Source organism: Squalius cephalus, assembly GCF_949319135.1.
Source record: "Squalius cephalus genome assembly, chromosome: 6".
In the NCBI taxonomy this organism is placed as follows: domain Eukaryota; kingdom Metazoa; phylum Chordata; class Actinopteri; order Cypriniformes; family Leuciscidae; genus Squalius; species Squalius cephalus.
Window position 1 is genome coordinate 21,408,653 of NC_137127.1, and position 23,123 is coordinate 21,431,775.

Sequence of the window (23,123 nt, forward strand, 5' to 3'; positions counted from 1 at the left end):
ACCGAGGTTACGTTAGTAACCGAGTGTCGTTCTCTTACGAGAGTACTCTCGTGTTGCGTAAGTTTAGCTTACGCTACGGGAACCCTATGTAAAACGCCGTGCGTGCTGAATTTCAAACACTTATGTCCCAAGGGCAGTGCCCGGGGCTCATGTAAAGTGAAGCAATCACAACGGCATAACAGGGCGGGACAACTCGGTGTTATGAGATAGGTGCATTAGCGTATATCTATACAGTTAAGGCAGTATGACCACCTTAAACTGCGTGGGCCACAGGACTTGCAGTATATTAACAGTCTAGTCAAGCCGAGTTGGGTAGACAACGTTAATATAGCATTATCAGACTGAGAGCAGTCTGGCCTGTAATGCGGGTACTTCCAGGTTATAAAACCTTACAAATGTAGACAGCGAGGCCCAGCCTGCTGCCATACAAATGTTATGGATAGAAACCCCACTTGACCATGCCCATGACGAGGCCATGCCTCTAGTCGAGTGGGCCCTCACCCCCAAAGGGCAGTTTAGACCCTTGGATGCATAAGCTGACGCGATAGCGTCCACTATCCATCTGGACAGGGTCTGTTTCGAGATGGCTAGCCCTTTAATGCGGCCACCGAACGAAACGAAAAGCTGCTCCAATTGCCTGAAAGCGGCAGAGCGCTCTACATAAATCCTTAATGCCCTTACCGGTCAGAGAAGGTTAACCCCTGACTCACTATCAGACATAGGGAGGGCCGAGAGGGAGATAACTTGCGCTCTGAAGGGAGTCGTAAGCACTTTAGGGACATAACCGTGTCTTGGTTTGAGGATGACCTTAGAGTCATTAGGCCCAAATTCCAAGCACGTAGCGCTTACTGAAAGCGCGTGCAGGTCGCCCACCCGTTTTACTGAGGCTAGCGCCAGCAGAAAAACTCTACCGTGTGCAGTGGTTCAAACGGTTCGCCTTTCATGGCCTCGAGGACCGTGGAAAGGTCCCAAGCCGGAACCGAGGGTGGCCGAGGAGGATTCATCCTCCTAGCACCCCTGAGGAAACGAATTATGAGGTCGTTCTTTCCTAGCGACTGGCCGTTTGCGGGGTTTGTGAACGCTGCTATGGCCGCCATGTACACTTTGAGCGTGGAAGGGGTTCTCCCGCTGTCCAACAGCTCTTGCAGGAAAGAAAGAACCACCGTTACCTCACCTTTTAGCGGGTTTAAATCATGAGCTGAGCACCACTCAGCGAACACTGACCATTTAGAGTTGTAAAGCCGTCTAGTAGACGGAGCTCTCGCCTCTGTGATCGTGTTCAGCACTCCCTCTGGGAGGCGCAGTGGTGGTAGTTGATCGCCCACACATGCAGAGCCCACAGCTCGGGGTATGGGTGCCAAATTGCTCCCTGGGCCTGAGACAACAGGTCTTTCCTCAGCGGAATCGGCCATGGAGCCGCGCTCCCTAGTTCCATCAGTTCTGGGAACCAGACTTGATTCTCCCATAGCGGAGCTATGAGAAGTATCGAGCATTTGCTCTCCCTGAGTCGTTTGATTACCTGTGGTAACAGAGCGACCGGGGGAAAAGCATACAGAGGGCGTCTGGGCCAGTTTTGGGCCAGCGCGTCCATCTCTTTCGAGAAGAACATTGGGCAGTGAGCGTTGGCTTGCGACGCGAACAGGTCTACCTCTGCTCTGCTGAAAACGTCCCAGATATTTCGCACCGTGAGGGGGTGCAGGGACCACTCTCCTGGGGAGAGCTTTGCCCTGGATAGCATATCTGGGCCCACGTTCAGGACGCCCGGCACGTGCGCCGCTCTCAGCGAGCGCAGATTGTGCTGGCTCCATATGAGGAGGCGCTTTGCTATTGCAAAGAGGCTCCGGGATTTGAGGCCGCCCTGGCGATTTATGTAGGACACCACTGACGTGTTGTCTGTTCTGACTAGAACGTGGTGGTTCCTCAGTGCAGGGAGGAAGAACTGAAGAGCATTCTCGACCGCTTTCATTTCTAGACAGTTTATGTGGAGACGCTTCTCTGCGTCTGACCACAGGCCCATAGAAGGTCTCTCTTCGTATAGGGCGCCCCAACCCGTGTTGGACGCGTCTGTCGAGACCACTTTGATTCGTGAAGCGATGCCCAGGTTCACGCCTGACTGGTACCAGCCGGGTCTCATCCACGGTTTCAGGGCGGAAACGCATGTCTGATTCACCGTGAGACGGAGCAGACCTGAGGTCCATGCTCGTGCTGGTACTCGCCGTCTCAACCATAGTTGAAAAGGGCGCATATTCATCAAACCCAGCTGCAGTACCGACGAGGCTGAGGCCATGAAGACCCATCATCCTCTGGAACACTCTGAGGGGGAGATATTTCCCCACAGTGAATGTCGCTGCCAGGCGCTGTATCACTGCCGCGCGCCCATACAGCTGGAGTCCAGTTCTATCCCCAGAAAGGAAATCTTCTGGCTGGGGAGTAGAATGCTTTTGGTCCAGTTGACTCTGAGACCCAACTGCTCGAGATGGGTCAGCAGTATTGTTCTGTGTAACACCAATTCTTCTTTTGACTGTGCTATAATTAGCCAGTCGTCCAGATAGTTCAGGACTCTCACGCCCCTTCGTCTGAGGGGCGCGAGGGCCATGTCCATGCAGTTCGTAAATGTACGAGGTGCCAAAGACAGGCCGAAGGGAATGTAGCGACAATGAGTATGAACCAAACACAGACTAATCTTCTTCCAGAATATTAATTCAAACTCTCTGCTTCTCGATGAATGAGGAGGGAAGATTTGTTCAGAACGTCTCATGATCCTCATCCATCTTGTCATCGGGGCCGGCTATTTAAAATTGACCCCCAGCACTAACGAAATAACTGGTCAATGCTAGCTTTGTTGCCGAACACTGACTGGTTAAGAGAATGACCGAGACCAAGGTCCCATGAGAGAGATACAAAACAGACCACATTCTTCATAAGGACCTCTGAATGACCTCAGGGTGTAAAATCTTTTCAAACCAGAGAACCAGAGATGTTACCCACAACATTCCTGACCCCTCCCCCATTGGGACCTCTGAAGGACCAAACCAGAGTTTCTCTTCTCTTTAAACCAGAAAACTGAGATTTTTTCAGAACAGTTTTCGATGGACTTCTAATCAAACATCATGCAACTACATAATCCTGTATTGTTTCTGCCACTTATATGCATGTTTAATAAGATTATATCCCAAGTAAGTCCTTTAATGGTTGTAACTGTTAGATGTTTGAATTAAAGTGTGTTGTGTTTCATATCAGTATGATCGTATGCTCGTGATTCAAAAGATGGCTTGATTGAAATCTGTGTAAAATGTTTCGTATTCTTATAATAGTAACGATGTCTAAACTGTGGCCTCTGTACTCTCTGCTAGAGCTTGGAGAGTAAGGAGATCCCAGATAACGCATGATTTACGATGAGACAAATAAAGCCAGTGTCTAATTGGTCCGATCTCTTCAGGAGGTGGGACAAACTTTTGAGTTTAAAATCTTAGACCCGAAACAAAGCTCGCTCTCTATCTCTGTGCTCTCGCTCTCTGTGTTCACTCTCAAGAAACGCTGTGCTATCACTCTCAAGAGAGTTGAGCAGAACAAAAATGCAGCGGGAGATGATCTAAATCAGACCAGTAACCATGTAGACGCAAAGAGACAACGAACCCAAATTAAGATCAGAAGAACGGGTTCAACAGCTTTATTCAAGCCATCTTACTACTCTCATCTCAATTTTCTTTCTTTTCTGAGTTTTCCTTTCTTTTCCGATTGAAAGTCTCGGTTTTAAGTTAAGTTTTGCTGCAAAGTTTCGGTCCACGATTCACGGCTGCCACGCACGCTTTCAACTTCAAAGACTTTCATTCACCCGCCAGCACACCACGTGACTGGCCGCCCCATCTATCCAAGCACGAGGAGAGCCAACGAACGAACGAGGGAAACCCCCTTTGACGCTGACCAAAGGAATTCCCAAAAGGAACGCAAAAGACAAGCAAGTAACCTCCAGACTAAAAGCTGAACTGGTGTATTGATATAAATTTCATAACCCGTCTAAGAAACGATAGAAGGGTTAATTAATGATTGATGGTTCGTTCCAGGTCATGTCTTATAAGTGCATATAGAATCTTGAGATTTCATCATTTCACTCATCATCTCACTCTTTCCTCACTCTCTTCCTTTCTGCAACTCGTATGAATGTGTGTGTGCGTGTGTTTGTGTTAGATATTAGTTTTATGTGTTAGTATATAATCAATAAAGTATTGTTTGTATTTGAACAGAGAATTATTACTTGTGTTATGTGCTTACGAATTTATTGTCTTGAACTTCGATCTAAGTTACCTATGCTTTTACCCTTGATTTATTTCTTAATTTACTGTTAGGGGATTATTCTTTCTTGGCCAGGAAGATATTATATTTCCTAGAGTTAATAATTGTTTATGCTTTCTGTTCATTGGATGAACTGATAAAATGATCATATTATTGATTCTGCTACAGTAAATTCTGAAAATAATTAAATGATTAATTATTGATCATAATTCGTTATGAATAATAATTAATTCTATTTATACGGGCGTATAAACACTACAGGAAGAATGGTGTACTGATAAGCCTGACCCTCGAAGGCGAACCTCAAGAAGGGCCTGTGACAGGCTGCTATTTGGATCTGAAAATAAGCATCCTTCAGATCCACTGATATAAACCAGTCCCCAGGTCGAATTCGAGCAAGAATTTGTCTGGTTGTAATCATTTTGAACGAGCGCTTCATCAGCGCTTTGTTCAAGTGTCTGAGATCTAGTATAGGGCGGAGCCCGCCATCCTTCTTTGGTACTAAGAAGTAACGGCTGTAAAACCCCGACTCGCTCTCTGCCGAGGGAACTGTTTCCACAGCCCCTTTTCTCAGTAAATTCGCTATTTCGGTGCGAAGTAGGTGTGCTACTTCCTGATTCCTGCGCTGAGAGGCAGACACGTGACCTGCACTCACCACACTGCCAGCGCGCGCGCTCACACATTGAGGCTCTATGTGTGTGCGCGGCGCAGATACAGTCATGTTCACAAGCGGGGGTGAGCGCTGTACAGCGGGCACATTTCCTACACTCAGAATATGAACGGCGTGAGCCGGTTTGACTGATATGGACCCTGTGGTGGTGTGGGACACTGCATGGGTAGTGCTTGTGTGTAAGAGTGAACACTGGGGAGTGGGCACAATTCTTACACTTAGCGGTCGGGCGGCTTGAGCCAGCTTTATTGTTTTCGACCTTGGATGAGTGTGACACAGTGAGGGTAGTGTTTTCGTGTAGGGGTGGGCACTGGGCAGTGGGCACCTGTCCTACATTTAAGACACCTTCGGCCTGAGCCGGAATATGACCCGAAATAATGCTCTTTTTGAGAGATATGTGGGTCGCCGTGAGAACGGCGTTTGTGTGCAGGCGAGCAAGTTGTGGAACTGACTCGTTGGCTGCTGAATACACACTTCGAGTCGCCTCTGCTGAGGGAACTGAGAGAGCGGTTCGTGCGTACTTCGATGGCGGTCCGGCCGCAGCGGGACTTGACCATCGGCGTTTTCCTAGAGTGGCTAGGAAGACTTGGGAGGCTCAAAGCTCGGCGCGAGCTTGTGCCTGGGTCCCCGGGCGGGAGGCGGTCTGCGGTGGCTGGTGGAGCGCGAACACTGACGTGCATCCCGAGCCTGGTGTAGTGAGGTGGGCGGAGGAGGCGGTGGGGGCGCTGTTTTCCGAGCGGGCGGCTGTTTCCTAGCGCGGCCTGTTGCGGAACTAGAACGCCGCGGCAGAAAATGTCTCATAGCCTGAGACGTTTGCTGCACCATGGAGCGATATACTGAGAAGCCCTTCACCAAGGGACCGAACAAACCCGTTGGTGACATGGGGAAAGTGGCGCGGTCAGACTCAGACATGTCGGACAGCGTTAGCCACAGGTGACGCTCAGTGACGGTGAGAGCGGCCATGTTAAGGCCGATAGCTTGAGCAGCGGTCTTGGTAGCTCTGAGAGCTAAATCTGTTGCGCTCCTCAAGTCCGTCACGCTCTCTGCAGATGGGCCAGCCTCGTCCAGCGACCGGAGAAGGTTGGCCTGGTGAATCTGCAAAACGGCCATGGTATGCAGAGCGGAGGCAGCTTGACCGGCGGTGGCGTAGGCGCGACCGATCAGCGTCGAAGTCGTCTGGCAAGCTTTAGTGAGCAGGCCATGCTTGGACCGCCATCCCGCAGAGGGCGGGCACAAGTGAGTCGCTACCGCTTCCTCGACGGGAGGAACACAAAGATATCCCCTGTCTTTCGCGCCGTCAACCGCGGAGAGCGTCAAAGAGACAGAGGATTTTAGTCTGGCTGAGTACGGAGCTCCCCATGACTTGGAGAGCTCATCGTGCAGCTCGGGGAGGAAGGGAGCGGGCCTCGAAACAGGTGCAGAGCGGCGTCCAGGCAGAAAGCAGCCATCCAACCTGTTAGGCGCGGGCTCCTTGGGCGTTGACCACTCGAGGCCGAGGTCTTCTACTGCCTTAGTGATAAGACAGAGAAGCTCAGCGTCGACAGAAGCCCTCACGCTGGATTCCTGCATCGACGGGGCGGGGTCAGGGAAGGAGCCTGACCAGCCCTCACTCTCGGACGCCAGAATCGAGCAGCTGTCGTCCTCCACGATGTCCCGCTCCATCTCGTCGGGCGCCGCGACAGCGGGGCGTTGGCCGTCAAGAAAAGAGACGGGAGATTCAAAGAAAGAGGCTCGCGGGGACGCCGCCGGCGAGTGCTCTTTCACCGAGACTTCTGGTGGCCTTTGTGAGCAGCGCTTTTTACGGCGCGGCCCAGCAGAAGGCGTAGAAATAGCGGGTTTGATGGCGAACAAAGCCTGTCGAGAGAGGCAAAGATTCGCATTCACGGCAGCCGCCCTCGGCAAGCGCGTGATCCGCATGGTCCTTTCCCAGACAGGAAACGCACAGCTCGTGGCGGTCCCCGTCGCTTAGAACGGCTCGGCACGAGCCGCAGGACATGATGGGCATTGAAAAATGCCTTAGCTCTTTTAGAGAAAAACGTGCGTGTCGCAGCGGCGAACACACACGGAGAGGTTTGAAAAAGGATATGAGCGCCGGATAGCGCAGCAGGTACGGCAAGCGAAGGTGGCGAATATCCAGCCGGGTCCTTGACTCGAGCTCGTCCCGCTGAGATGCTGTTCGACGGCGTTGCTTCTCTCTCTAGATCCAGCGAAGTCCTTCGCTGAAGGAGACGAAATCACTTGTGCAACCTGTGCAGGGGGGTTTTATAGGCGAAGCCACACCCTGTTTTGGCGGGATATGACGACAGCGTGGGAAGGCTTCCCATTGGCGCTGGAGTCATGCCAAGATGCACTGATAGGTTGCAGCAGTTGCCGCAGAGCAGCCAATAGGTGCGCAAGCTGTCTCGCCTATGTCTGCCTGCTGCAGCAAATGCGTTTTACATTCTAAAAATTAAAGGATAATTTTTTGCTTCAGTATTCTCGAGAAAAGGAGTTTTCCCGTAGCGTAAGCTAAACTTACGCAACACGAGAATACTCTCGTAAGAGAACTTTAACCGCCTATACCTGCTGTTACGTGTGACTGCTGTGGAAGTGCATTCTTCAAGCATCAATTCATTCCAGATGTCAGCGTCTTCCTCTAATATGCTAAGGTACATTTCACATTTCTGCTTACTATTGTATTTATATAGGCTGGCCTGGCCTATCAACAGGGCCTGACATTTGGTGTGAGGTTGGTATTGCGTGACGAGTTCATAATGCGGTGAATTCCCGCTCCCATTTACTTCACAATCATAGAGACGTCACGATCTGTGCACTGCCGCATCTCGTGCTCGCCATGCCACCAGATTCAGTATGCAGTGCACCTTATGAACCATGGCGTTAACTTGAACTGCATTTCTGTCAGTGCGTGACTACTACAGCGCGTTAATAAACAAAGTTTTTTTGATCCGCCTTCATTTGGCAAGTGCACTTTAAGGTATAGCGGAGGATTTTCTTTTTCCGGGTGGATCATCAAGACTATTGGTCCTCCTAAGTGTCAATCATTCTGGTGATATGTTTACGTAAGGCCGTCGTACGTGCTCGTGCACACGATTCACACGATGGCGTGCGCTCAAAACACAGGTTGGGCTTCCCACTGATGCCTCAGTCGCGAAGTTTCTACTTGACAGGTAAAGTTTGGCATGCTATTTGGAGAAATCCATTTAAAATCACTGCTAGTAAAAGTTAATGTAAGCTATGATTAGCTCGTGCATGCTCTCTCGTGCACACGTTTAATAGGCGTTCCCTCTCGGGAGCAGGTAGAGTATTGCATTTTTTCAAAAAGTGGAGAGGGCGGTTTTTTTCTAAAATTCGAGAAAATCGTCCGCTATACCTTTAAGCAAAAACATTTTTTCATGTCCAATTTTTTTATTTTTTTTTTGTGTATGGATGCTGCTGATAAATCAGCTTCGCTGAGACTACAAAGAGACATGCGTTTGTTTGTGTGTGTGTGTGTGTGTGTGTTTGTTTCTTATGTAAAAGTTTCCCGGATATAACTTCCATATTTAATGCACAATTTTCCTTACAAAACATTATATTATCAGCATTACAATGTGAGTAAATGTAGCTGTGTAAAATGTAAGGGATGATGCCACCCTTCTAGATCAATGTGCATTTACATTTAAATTGTAACATATTTAATGGCATGGAATTACAGTGTAATTAGTGTTAGCCTACTATCTTAGCCTTTTTCAGTGCATTAGGTGAGGTACCGTTTTGGAGAGAAATTGTGTATTTTTTAATCTCTCTATTTAACCCATCTCATGGTGTGTGATGCTGATCTATCATATGAGTTTCTAAAGATTTTTGAATTCTTTGCAGTTATGAACATTGATATTTTATGTACAACAAGCATGCTCAGGCTCAGTGGCCTTTCGCCTAATTTGAAATGCTTTTTTTTTTTAAAACAATATGATTTAAATGGTGATGAATGTACTGATTTGATGCATTTAAAAAAATGGATGATAGATATTCTTCAATCTTTCTGACAAAGAACAAAATATGATGTGAATTACAGTATGTACAAGGTTTTTTTTTTTTTTTTTTTTTATTGCAGTGCACATTGTTTATTATAAGGGGTACAATCCGCAGCTCAGTACACACTACTCATGACTACTTTTAAATTAGCTACTTTTTTACTCTTACTCAAGTCGTTTTTTGGACAGGTACTTTTTACTCCACTCACACGACATTTTTTGGAATGTAATGGTACTTTTACTTGTGTACCGCTCTTAGTCACAACACGAAGGCTGAGGTTCTTTTAACTGATGTTTAATGCTCTCTGGACTCAGACATCAACATCAACACCGTAGAACTGAGTAAAAAAGGATGAATATACAACAAAAAACATGTCATACAGACAGTTACAAGGAAAACACACATGACTTTAAACTCGTACATAAACAGAAAATACATACCACTTTTGCCTGCTTGTGAGCTAAGAGAGGGGGTTACATCTTGAAGCTTCTTGATTGCATGACTTATGATCATAAATAGAAATACTTTAAACTTTACGACGATTACATCGTTTTATATGATCAGCAGAATTGCTCTGTAAAACTCCGACCGCAGTTCTGACTCATTGTTCCGTGGCAAAAAACAGGAAGTGACATGCAAAGGCACGATGGGAACAAAATAAAATATACCCAAAAAACTCTTAGAAAGAATAATTATTGCTCAGATATACAACAGTTGAGTATATAAATCACAATAAGCATTATAAAATAGTCGAAATATAAAAATATACAGATTAAACTGATTAAAAGTTGCTAAAATAAATGAGTGTTTAGGTACAAGCGCCATCTAGTGGAAATAAACATTATAGACACCCAAAGCTTTGTGACAGCAAACACACTCCCACCATCACACAATGTGTGATTCTTAATAGAAGTTCAGTAACTCAGCATGAACTAATAAACATTCAGAGGGTAAGTATTTGTACACGTTTAACATACACAGTTAAACACTAATCAAATCTAACCCTTTAATCAGCTTCAAGTAGTAACACTGTTTTGTGTATGGGTCTTTCTAAGTAGACTGACTTGTTTGTGCGTGCACCCTTGCTATTTAGTGTTGCATCACTAACCAGAAGTTTAAGTCTTCTCACCATTCCATCAGATCCAGGGAAGACTTCTACCACTTTAGCTAGCTTCCACTGATTTCGTGGAGCTAAGTCATCTTGAAGCAGAACAATATCATTTATCTTGGTGTTTCTCCTGCTCTTGGTCCACTTACTTCTCTGCTGCAAATTCAACAGATATTCCTTCCTCCACCTAGTCCAAAACTCATTCGCCAGAAACTGAACTCTTTTCCATCTCTTCTGAAGATAAAGATCCTCCCTTACAAACTCTCCAGGAGGTGGTGCAATGATGGTGGACTTCATTGTTAGTATATGATTCGGCGTTAATGGTTCTGGACCCACAGGATCATTGATGTGTTCTGAGGTCAATGGTCGACTATTCACGATCGCCATTACTTCATACATGAATGTTCTTAAAGAAGAACTATCTAGTCTTGCTGCAGACTTGTCTAGGATGGACGTTAGTACACTCCTTACAGTCCGAATCTGTCTCTCCCAGACACCACCCATGTGACTGGAAGCAGGTGGGTTCATGACAAAGGTACAGCCTAACTCTTTCACATGTTCTTGATCCATTCCCTTCATCAACTTCAGGAACTCTCCCTTTGCCCCCATGAAGTTGGTACCTTGATCACTATGCAGTTGACTTACATTGCCACGTATAGCAATAAGACAACGCAGTGCATTAAGAAAGGCATCAGTGCTAAGATCATCCAGCACCTCAAGATGAACAGCTCGCGAACACATGCAGGTGAAAAGTAGTCCGTATCTCTTCAACTCTTTCCTTCCCTCTTTAACATAGAACGGACCGAAGCAGTCCATGCCACTATAGGTGAACGGAGGAGTAGCTTCCATTCTTTCTAGTGGCAGGTCAGCCATCCTTTGCTCCTGATTGCATTTCCTCAGTTTCCTACACTTAATGCATTTGTAGATGAGAGATGAAACCTCACTACTGCATCCCAGAATCCAAATACCATTGGAGCGGATTTCATTGATGGTCATGCCGCGACCTTGATGTTGCACCTTTTCATGGAAGTGCTTTATGAGTAAACGAGATATATGATGCCCTTTAGGAAGAATGGCTGGATGCTTTACATGAGGGTGAAGTTCTGCCTGTGTTAATCGTCCTCCCACCTGTAGGACATCATGGTCGTCGATAAACGGACTTAACTTGTACAGCTTGTTGAACTGACATGAATTAACTTCCTTGCCTTGTCTTAGATGCTTGATTTCGTCCCTGAACACTTCTTCTTGAACGATACGAATAATGAATTGTTCAGCATCCTTTCTTTCTTCAAGTGTTGTGAAATTGTTGGATCTTTCTACCAAACCTTTCGCACTCCTTGCACAACGTTTGAGTCTCGCTATGGCTTTAACTGCCCTCTTCCAATCTGAAAACCTTTGCAGGCGATCTGACAGACACCACTATTCTCTTGCCTTGGTTGTAAGAACTTGTGCCCTTTTGAGCTCCGGATCTCCATCATTAATCTCTCCCACATTAATGTCTTCCTTAGGGAGTTCTCTTTGCCATAGGAAACTTGGACCAGTAAACCAGTTCGATCCCATGAGTTCCTTTACGGTGAGCCCACGAGAAGCGTGGTCAGCTGGATTTTGTTCTGAAGCCACATATCGCCATTGACTAGTCTTAGTGCTTGTTCTGATTTGCTGAACTCGATTGGCTACAAATACATGGAAACGTCGTGCATCGTTGTTAATATAACCAAGGACAACCTTGGAGTCGGTCCAGTAGTATTCACGGATGTCATCCAATTCTAGTTCTCTTTTTAGCAAATCACCAATTCTTGTGGCAACCACTGCAGCTGAGAGCTCTAGTCTGGGAATTGTTACCACCTTTGATGGAGCAACCCTAGCTTTACCCATAACGAGAGTGCAGTAGACTTCTCCAGACATGGTTACAGCTCTGAGGTATGAACATACTCCATAGCCTGACACACTGGCGTCTGAGAAATGGTGTAGCTCATATTGCTGAACATCCTTGAATGTTGATGGCACATAACAACGTGGTATCTTTATCAAAGACAGGTTATGGATATCTTGCAGCCAAGCTTCCCAATGCGGCTTGAGGTCATCAGGAAGTGGTTCATCCCAGCCTATCTTATCTTGACACATCTTTTGTAGGGTACTTTTCCCAACTAAAATGAAGGGAGCGACGAATCCAAGAGGATCAAAAATAGAAGCAACTGTAGACAACACTCCTCTTCTAGTAAAAGGATTTTCCTTTACTAGCACTCTGAAATGGAACTCGTCTGCAGCTACGCACCATTGGATTCCGAGCACCCTCTCTACTTTAGGCTCTCCTAGAGACAAGTCAAGGTCAGTCGCCCCTTCAGTACATTCCTCCCTTGGAATTGTGGCGATCACAGTCTTGCTGTTGGTGATGAATTTGTGCAAGCGAAGCTTCCCGGTATTGCAGAGACCCCTGGCTTCCTTTACAAGCTGGATTGCCTCTGCTTCAGTGTCTACACTTGCTAAGCCATCGTCAACATAAAAATTACGTTGTATGAACTTCACTGTGGCTTGATTAAACTTGCCTTCACCTTGTACGGCAAGGTATTTGAGGCCGAAGTTTGCACATCCAGGCGAGGAGGCCGCTCCGAACAAGTGGACCTTCATTCGAAAAACTGATGGTGGGGCTTTCATGTTTCCATCTTCCCACCATAGGAACCTGAGGTAGTCCCGATCCTTTGGAGCAACATGAAACTGGTGGAACATACGCTCCACATCACACATAATGGCTACTTGCCCTTTCCGGAAACGACACAAGACTCCAACAAGGGTATTTGTGAGGTCAGGCCCAGTCAGTAGATGCTCATTCAAAGAAGTATTCTGAAATCTTGCAGAGCAATCAAAGACGATGCGAATCTTGCCTGGCTTCTGCGGGTTATATACTCCATGGTGAGGTATATACCATGCTGGTTGATTACTTAACTCCATCTCTGGGACCTTTTCAGCATCGCCTCTTGCCATTATGTCCTTCATGAAAGCCAGGTAATCCTTTTGGTACTGCTCATCTCTCCTTAAACGCTTCTCTAGGGATCTGAGTCGATGCTCGGCACATGCTTTGTTGTTTGGCAACTCTGGCCTCTCACCCTTAAAAGGCAATGGCATCTCATAGTGTCCATCTTGCGTTTGCTTAATGCCTTCATTCAATTTAGCCAAAAACCTTAAGTCTTCTTGTGACGTTGAGACTTCCTCATTATCCCTTTCAACAAAGTCCGACTCAAAAACCTTCATTATCTCTGCTGGAGTGATCATCTCTTTTACCTTGTTCCTATGTACAAAGCAGACTTCAGACTTGAGTTTGTGAGATGGATCACCAGCTGGTAGAACTTGCTTCATAATAATCCTGTGACTCACACCGATTTCATCTTGATAACTGTCATCATGGTTGTATCCAACGATACTCCAACCCAACACAGATCTTTGTGCAAATGGCTGATTCTCATTGCCACTGAGAACATCTCTGGGAAGTAAGGCTTGAGGACAGTTGTATCCTATTAACAAACCTACTTCACAGTCAAGTGCAGGAGCCATTACATCTGCCAGATGTTCTAGATGAGGCCAGTTCCTTGCAGTTTCACATGTGGGTATATGAGATCTATTTGCAGGTATATAGTCTCTAGTGTAAGTTGTTGGAAGTTTTATTTTCACTTCGGACTGGAAGCCTCTTACTTGTAGTCCATTCAATTTGTGACTGGACACAACCTTCGTTTTGGATGTTATTGTAGAAATCTTGAGTTGGACAGGCTCTTTCCTGATATCAAGTGTCTCAGCTGTGTCCTTTAGAATGAAAGTAGTGTCGCTCTGAGTATCAAGCCAGGCATACACTAAAATCTCCTTCCTTGGTTCAGCTGTTGTTGAGACATAAACTGGAATGATCGATGAGGTATGAGTGCCGTTCCTTTCTTGAACTACTCTGTTCGAAGTCACAGGCTTAGACTCTTGTACCTTATGTGATTCGGCTGTTCTATCTGCAGATTCGTGATTGACCTTGAACTGATCTTGACTGGTTTTAGATCTTTGTACTGGGAATTTATTTACACGGTCCTGATGTAGGCTTGTTGGGTGACACTTCTCACATTTTTCACACAGGCTCCTAAAGGTGCAGCTTCTGGAGTTATGACCAGTCTTAAGACAGCCAAAGCACAACTTCTCAGACTGTACAAACTTCAATCTTTCCTCAATCGGTCTTTCCATAATCTTACGACACTTATGAAGAGTGTGGCCATATCTCTTACAAAACACACACATAAAGCTAGTCCTTTCCTCGTTGGAACTAGTGGTGAATGTCTTGGCAGTTGAGTTGCGATTCCGCTGAAACTTATGATCTTGATCTGTTTGCTTGTACCTTTCTTGCTCTGCTGGCTTTATTGCTTGCAGTGACGTGATAGGATTGCATGCAATTCGAGCTTCCTTGTTGAGAAATTCAACAAAGTATTTGAAATCTGGGAACCATTTGTATTCGTCTTGAAACTTGGTGACTGCTCTATTCCAACGTGAACTTAACCAGTCTGGCAATTTGGCTGATATTCTCTGATTCTCAACACAGTCATTCAGAGCTTGTAAACCTTGAACATAAGGCATGGCTGACTCCACACTGCTTAGGAAATCTACAAATTCCTGGAGATCTTTGCTGTCTTTGGTAGCAATCTTGTGCCAAGACTGTATTTTGTCACGATAAGATTTGCCAACTACGAACGGATTGCCGAATCGGTCATCGAGGATGTTCCAGGCTGCCGTGTAAGCTATTTCTGTTCCAGCCACAAAATGTCCTTCAATAGCTCTCTTGGCCGGACCAACTACATACTTGCGTAGAAAGTAGAGCTTTTCTTGAGGTGGCAAGTTCTTGCGATCAATTAGTGTCTGGAAAGACAGCTTCCAGTCATTATATTTTAGAGGATCTCCAGAGAAAACAACAGGTTCAGGAATTGGGATCCTGTTGGCTGTAATCGCTTCAGCGAGTGCCTTCATAAGGTCATTAGAAGCTTCGTTGGGAGCAGGCAATGAAGGTGACTGAGAGATATGTGCTTGGGGAATTGGTAACCTTTGAGAGGAACAAGAGGGTTGGTTGAAAGGAGCATTGTCTTGTGCGAGCATGAACGGCTTAGAGAGAGAAAAAGGAATGCTTGGTTGAAACACATAATCTTCTTGTCTTTGTTGAAGAAGAGGAGCAGAATGCCGTTCTCCCTCATCACCTTTGATGCTTTCAGCATAAACCTGCAGCCTTGCTTGTGCTGCGTTATGTCTTTTTAGTTCCTCCAACCGTTCCACTTCCTTTTTCCTTTCTTCCAGCTTTATTTTCCTAACAGTGCTTTCCGAAATAAATTGAGCCCTTTTCCTTGCATTCTCCGCTTCGGCTTCTCTTTCTTGAGCTTCTCTTTCTGCTGTTAACCTTTTATCCTCTGCCTCCAGTTTCCTAATTTCCTCTTCATGTTGATGTTGTGTCTTCATTATTTTAATCACTTCTTGTGTAGTTGCTACTTCAGCTGCTGCTTCTTGTCTTTTCTGCAGAGAATCACTATAAGATGGACATCTTGGAAACAGACTTTGACTTACTGGAGGTTGCTGAGATGATGCTGGACACCGTGGCTTCAAACACTGAATCTGAATCAGGCCAGGGAATCTCCTTAGGATCACCGTTGAGAAAGCTCTGAGACTTCTCATTCGCAGTACTAGTAATGGCAAGACAAGTGTCATTTTTCCTTCGGATTTCAGGTTCCGGGCTTGTGATGCTTCTTATATCGCCATAAATATGGTCGACCTCAGACTGAATGGCATTAATGGTGCTCACAACTTCACAAATCAATTCTGCATCATCATTGTTCTTAATGGCTCTTTTCAAACCATTGATGTGATATTTCCACCTTCTATACTTCTGCTCAAAGCTTCTTTTCAGATCATTTAGTCTAGCGTCTTGCAGTGTTTTACCCTTCTCGGTAAGTGTGCGTGCTCGCTGACTTCTTCTAATATCTGGGAGCTGTGTTATATCTGTGCCAACCTGAGGTTGTTGTACTTGTGCAGCCACTTCAACTTGCTCAGTTATATCAGCCTGCTGTGGTGGGATAACCTGCTCTGCATCGTCTACGTCTTGTGCAGTAGGGTATGTAGAGCTGACTTCTTTGGTAGGCAGCCATGTTTTTTCACTTGTGTATGACATTCTAGACCTAAATTTGCCCTATAATGTGAATATTCAAAGAGCTCAAAATAAATCTAAAGTTTAGTGTAAAGTGATTATCTCAGCTAGACTTATGTGATCCAATCATGTAAATGATAAAAAATTGCAGAACTTTCAAGTAGCAAAGGTATGAACTTGTAACTTGTAAAATGTGAATATCAACACGCTTAAATTATAAAGTATGCAAAACACTTGAATATAACAGAAAATTTAAATTTCAGTCTTATTCAATAGTAGCACAATTGCCCATCTGTTTAGTCCCTTTAGTTTCTTAATAAGCCAAACGATAATAGAAAAATGTCCAACTTTATCTTAGAATGAGGATGACGGAAATACCAGAGCAATTGAAACTTCAGCGACAGTTCACAAGACCTTGTGCTGCTTCCAAGTCACTAACTTCAAAAGTGCTTGCTTGTTCAGCCTTTACTTGCCCACTGGCTGCTTCAGTCAGTCAATTGCGATATTTTCATGTTGTACTTCCCTCATTCAACACGTGGCGCCTCTTGATGGCCGTCTTCCTCGTGCAGCTTTACGATCAGATGCTGTTGGCCTTCACCGACGCAGTAAGTGTTCTACTGTACCGCTCTTAGTCACAACACGAAGGCTGAGGTTCTTTTAACTGATGTTTAATGCTCTCTGGACTCAGACATCAACATCAACACCGTAGAACTGAGTAAAAAAGGATGAATATACAACAAAAAACATGTCATACAGACAGTTACAAGGAAAACACACATGACTTTAAACTCGTATATAAACAGAAAATACATACCACTTTTGCCTGCTTGTGAGCTAAGAGAGGGGGTTACATCTTGAAGCTTCTTGATTGCATGACTTATGATCATAAATAGAAATACTTTAAACTTTACGACGATTACATCGTTTTATATGATCAGCAGAATTGCTCTGTAAAACTCCGACCGCAGTTCTGACTCATTGTTCCGTGGCAAAAAACAGGAAGTGACATGCAAAGGCACGATGGGAACAAAATAAAATATACCCAATAAACTCTTAGAAAGAATAATTATTGCTCAGATATACAACAGTTGAGTATATAAATCACAATAAGCATTATAAAATAGTCGAAATATAAAAATATACAGATTAAACTGATTAAAAGTTGCTAAAATAAATGAGTGTTTAGGTACAAGCGCCATCTAGTGGAAATAAACATTATAGACACCCAAAGCTTTGTGACAGCAAACACAACTTGAGTATGTTTTTTCAGTACTCTTTCCACCACTGAGTATATGTAATGTAAATATGACATGTTGATTTGTGTCATGTGTGTTTATGTAACTGTCCCGTGGCTGTTTGATGATGCAGGGCACATAACATCTCTCCACGCTAACAATTTCCTGCAGCCAGTTGGCAACACAGTGTGACAGCTTATCAAACACTTCTTGTTTGTATTCTTACTTTCAATTCATTTTCCCACTCAGATTATTTTTGCATTTAAAGACGAGCATTTAAGATGAAATATATCATGGCTATGTCACGTGTGTGTGTGTGTGTGTCATGTTGTGTGTGCACAGTGCAGTGATGCCATATATTTTTAGCATTTCTGATGTCATACGGTGTCAGAGAGGGTTTGAACGGCGGATGTCTCTCACTTATGAAGATGCCTGGAATGCTGTCAGATCCTCCTCTGGCCCTGACTGGGAATCTCTGCAGGTGCATCTAGGTGGGAATGTGTAGAAACGTACTCGGTTACTAATGTAACCTCGGTTCTCTCTAGAAGAGGGAACGAGTATTGCGTAAGGTTAGCTTACGCATCGGGAAAGTCTTCTTTCTTCGAGATCTGAAGCCAAAAAATTATCCTTAATTTTGTATACATTGTCAACGCAGTGCAGCAGCCGACAGACCTAGGCAGGCTGTATAAGCGTGCTCATTGGCTGCTCGGCGGCAACTGCTTAAGCCTATCGGTGAGCGCTCTGAACGCGGCAACCAATGAGGGCGCTTCGCGCCCTCCACACCCTTCTAACCGTCAGAATGGGTGTGGCCAGCGTGTATAAATTCAGCGCTCACAGGCTAAAATTCTGGTTTTCGCAGTCTGAAGCGCAAAAGCTCGTGGCGCGACACGGCAGGTTACGCAATACTCGTTCCCTCTTCTAGAGAGAACCGAGGTTACATTAGTAACCGAGTACGTTCTCTTACGAGAGGTCTCTCGTATTGCGTAAGGTTAGCTTACGCATCGGGAACCCTTTGTCAACGCCGTGTGCGCCGAGCATCCAGCCCATGAATCCCAGGGAAACCGGGGAAAACACTCTGCTGGGAAAAGTGGCCGGTCGGAGAGACGGGCCAGCGCAGTACAGGCACTTCATGCAGCATATGAAATAGAGCGGCGCGGCCGGTCTATAAACATATAACAGTGCAAACAGTAGGGCCGGCAGAGCGAGCCCATACAGTACATAAGCACTCATAAGGGTAGGAGAAAAACGACATAGTCGGTCTCACATGAAGGGAAAAAATTCCCGCGCGACAGAGATACGGGCGGCCAGCAACGCGGGCCAGCACCGACAACAGCGCGTAACGGGAAATAGGAAACAGAGCGGAACAGCCGGTCTGAGTCAAACACTTCACCCTGAGTATAGTACCAGAATAGCGCCAGCATATGAACGTAGTCTGCACACGAGAAATGGGCAGAGCATACACGTCACTTATACTGACAGTATTTTTGCCTGAAGGGCAGGAACTTCCAGGTTATAAAACCTCACGAATGTTGACGGGGAGGCCCAGCCCGCCGCCATACAAATATCGTGAATAGAAATTCCGCTGGACCAGGCCCACGACGAGGCCATGCCTCTAGTGGAGTGGGCTCTGATGCCCAGAGGGCACTGCAGGTGTCTGGAGGCATAAGCTGCTGCTATCGCGTCCACTATCCACCTGGACAAGCTCTGCTTCGAGGCGGCGAGACCCTTGGTGCGTCCGCCGAAGGAAACAAAGAGCTGCTCTGAACGCCTGAAAGCGGCGGAGCGCGTGATGTAAACTCTCAGCGCCCGGACAGGGCAAAGGAGGTTATCACTGTCCCCACTATCGGATGCTGGCAGAGCCGAGAGGGAAATAACTTGTGCCCTAAACGGGGTTCCAATCGCTTTGGGGATGTAACCGTGTCTCGGTCTGAGAATGACTTTCGAGTCATTCGGTCCGAACTCAAGACATGCAGGGCTAACAGATAGCGCGTGCAAATCACCCACTCGTTTGACTGAAGACAGAGCTATCAGAAAAACGGTTTTAAGCGACAGATATTTTAGATCCGCGGATTCAAGCGGTTCAAAGGGAAAAGCCTTTAGGGCCGCTAGGACCAAGGACAGATCCCACGAGGGAACCGAGGGGGGCCGCGGGGGGTTCATCCGTCTAGCTCCTCTGAGGAAGCGGATAATGAGCTCATTCCTTCCCATTGCCCGGCCGCGCGTCGTCTCAGCGAACGCTGCAATAGCGGCCACATACACTTTGAGCGTGGAAGGGGATCTGCCCTTTTCCAACAGCTCTTGCAAGAAGGAGAGCACCCGCGGGACCCCGCATGCGCGCGGATCCAAGTTTTTAGTAGCGCACCATTTAGAAAACACCGACCATTTAGACGCGTAGAGCCGTCTCGTAGAGGGGGCTCTCGACTGTGTGATCGTGTTCACGACCCCGTCTGACAGGTCAACGGGTATCCGTTGATCACCCATGCATGCAGCGACCAGCGCTCTGGATGGGGATGCCAGATCGACCCACCGGCTTGGGAGAGGAGATCCTGTCTCACCGGGATCGGCCATGGGGGTGAGTGCGACAGCCTCACTAGCTCTGGGTACCAGGTTTGGTTTTCCCATCGCGGGGCTATAAGCAGCACTGAGTGGTGCGTTTCTCTGATCCTCGAAATGACCTGTGGCAACAGGGAGATCGGAGGAAAAGTGTACAGCGGGAGGCTGGGCCATGTCTGGGACAGCGCGTCCTCGCTCTTCGAATAAAACTTCTGGCATTGAGCATTGTCTTTCGACGCAAAGAGGTCGATTTCCGCTCTGCCGAATAGGCGCCAGAGAAACTGGACTGTCTGGGGGTGCAGAGACCATTCTCCCGGGGGAATGTTGTCCCTGGACAGTCTGTCTGGACCGACATTCAGGTGGCCCGGCACGTGCGCGGCTCTCAGCGAGCGCAGCGAGCGGTAAGCCCACACGAGAAGGCGTTCCGTCAGCCTGCACAGATTCCTGGATCTGACACCGCCCTGTCGGTTCACATAGGATACCACGGCCGTGTTGTCCGAGCGGACTAGCACATGGTGATCCCGTATGAATGGGAGGAAGCGCCTGAGCGCGTTCTCGACCGCCATCATCTCCAAACAGTTTATGTGGAGGCATTTTTCCCGGTCTGACCATAGGCCAAAAGCCGGTTTGCCCTCGAACAGAGCGCCCCAGCCGGAGGTGGAAGCGTCCGTCGAGATAACTTTGCGGTGTGAGATAGCTCCCATTGTCACTCCCCGCTGGTACCAGTCGGCCGCTAACCAGGGCTTCAGAGCTGAAACGCAGCTCTGAGTCACTCTGATGCGAATACCGCCGGAAGCCCATGCTCTGTGAGGCACTCGGGCATTCAGCCAGCGTTGTAGCGGGCGCATTCGTAAAAGACCCAGCCGAAGCGCCGCTGCGGCTGAGGCCATACAACCCAGTAACCTCTGAAATGTTTTGAGAGGTACGGTGCTGCCCGGCCGGAGGGACGCGGCCAGGCGTCGAATGCAGCGCGCGCGCTGTGTCGACAGGCGGGCCGTCATCGCTACAGTGTCCAGATCCAAACCCAGAAAAGAGGTTGATTGACTGGGCACGAGCGAGCTCTTGGTCCAGTTGACCGTAAGCCCCAGGCTGTCCAAATGGCTTAAAAGCACTGTTCTGTGGGCGATGAGTTCGGCCTCTGACTGTGCTAGGATCAGCCAATCGTCCAAGTAGTTCAAAATTCGCATTCCCCGACCCCTCAGGGGAGCGAGAGCCGTGTCCATGCACTTCGTGAATGTGCGAGGTGCCAAAGACAGGCCGAACGGCAGGACGGTGTACTGATATACCTGACCGTCGAAGGCGAATCTCAAGAATGGCCTGTGACGGGGTATTATCTGGATCTGAAAGTACGCGTCTTTTAGATCGAGAGATATAAACCAGTCCCTCGGGCGAATTTGCGCGAGGATTTGTCTGGTTGTGAGCATTTTGAACGGTCTTTTCATAAGAGCCTTGTTCAAACGTCTCAGATCCAGAATCGGTCTGAGAGCTCCGTCCTTCTTGGGAACGAGGAAATAACGGCTGTAAAAGCCCGACTCGCTCATGGAAGGGGAAACCGGTTCTATTGCCCTTTTGCACAGCAGTGTGGCTATTTCTGCTCGAAGTAGATGTGCTACTTCCCCATTCACTCTGGTCTCGATACGCGCTTGAAAGCGCGGAGGGCGGCGAGCGAACTGCAGAGTATAGCCTCGTTTTACTGTGCTCAGCACCCATTCTGACGCGCCTGGAATAGCTTCCCACGCTCTCGCGTGTGCAGCCAGGGGCAGAATGGTCTCTGGGCTCTGATCGCCGCTGATCGCGGGCTCGAGAGCTCGAGACGGAGGGGCGGGCGTGACGCGCGCGCTCTTGGTGCTTAGATACGGCGGGTCGCACACAGCGGTGACTGGCCGTTTTACACACAGCGTCCCGGTGGCTTTTGACGGGGAACATACAGTGTGAAGCACGACGCTCGAAGGCGGCGTGGGGGGCGAAGTAAGAGAGCGGATGTGTGAGCGCGTGGAAGCGGGCACAGCATCCGTGTTTATAACTTGACCGGTTGTGAGGGGTTGTGTAACAGAGCGGGTAGTCAGTAGGTGTGGGCACAGCGGGGTGGACACGTGACCTACTTTTATCACTCGAGCGGCTTGTGCCAGCTTTATGCGAGTGGGCTCTGTGAGAGACACGGAGTTTACAGTGCTTGTGTGCAGAGGTGAACACAGATAAGTGGGCACATTTTCTGCATTTGAAACACTTACAGCGCGAGGCGCGCGACCAGGCATAATACTCTTTTTGAGATTTCTCTGAGTCGCCGTGAAAACGGCGGTTGTGTGCAGGCGAGAGGGTGAATTCACCGGCTCGTTGGCTGCGAAATGAGTGTCTGCAGTAACCGTAGCAACGGGGACTGACAGAACGTGAAGCTTTGACGACGGTCCGGCCGCGGCGGGACCCAGTCGTCGCTTTTCTCCTCGGGCTAGGAGGATTTTGGAGGCTCAGGCTTCACCGCGATCCTCTGCCGGGGTCCCCGGGGAGGCGGCGGTCTGACGCGGCTGGTCGAGCGAGAGCGAGGGCGGCCGCCCTGTCGTCGCTGCGAGGACGGAGGTCGAGCTGGGCGCTGGGCAGAGCTATGTGCAGGCTGGTCCGAAGGACGGCGTGCAGCAGGTCTGGAGCGTCGAGGCAGAAACAAATTCATTGCCTGTGTAGTTTTTTGAACCTCCGAAAAACGGTCGACGATCCCGCTAACCGCTGGGCCGAACAGGCCGGTGGGGGAGAGGGGGGCGTTGAGAAACACCGCGCACTCAGACTCCCTCATGTCCGCGAGCGTGAGCCAGAGATGCCTCTCTGTAACTGACAGAGAGGCCATGCACCTTCCAATGGCCTGGGCAGCGGATTTCGTGGCGCGAAGGGAAAGGTCCGTCGCGCTCCTCAAATCCGTGATGGAAGCAGGCTCCGAGCGCTTCTCGTCCAGATCACGGAGGAGGTTAGCCTGGAGAATCTGCAGTACTGCCATAGAGTGGAGTGCTGATGCGGCCTGCCCCGCGGCGGCGAAAGCGCGGCCGACGAGGGCTGAAGTGGTCCTGCATGCTTTGGACGGGAGGGCAGCCTTTGAGCGCCAACGAGAGGGCGGGC

General features: G+C 47.8%; 1 protein-coding gene across 1 annotated transcript; it reads right to left on the reverse strand.

The window, feature by feature from the left end:
• Positions 1-9,232: 9,232 nt before the first annotated feature.
• LOC307160471 (uncharacterized protein) lies at positions 9,233-12,303 on the reverse strand. The gene is made up of 2 exons (XM_079874603.1): positions 9,418-12,303; positions 9,233-9,314 (listed from the first exon to the last, which is right to left on the reverse strand). Exon 1 carries the CDS (start codon positions 11,079-11,081, stop codon positions 9,984-9,986), a length of 1,098 nt encoding a protein of 365 aa, XP_079730729.1. The 5' UTR covers positions 11,082-12,303; the 3' UTR covers positions 9,233-9,314; positions 9,418-9,983.
• Positions 12,304-23,123: the final 10,820 nt, after the last annotated feature.

Bases quoted from the DNA above. Each gene is read 5' to 3' on its own strand.
- LOC307160471 (XM_079874603.1), bottom strand. From the start codon at position 11,081: ATGACCATCAATGAAATCCGCTCCAATGGTATTTGGATTCTGGGATGC.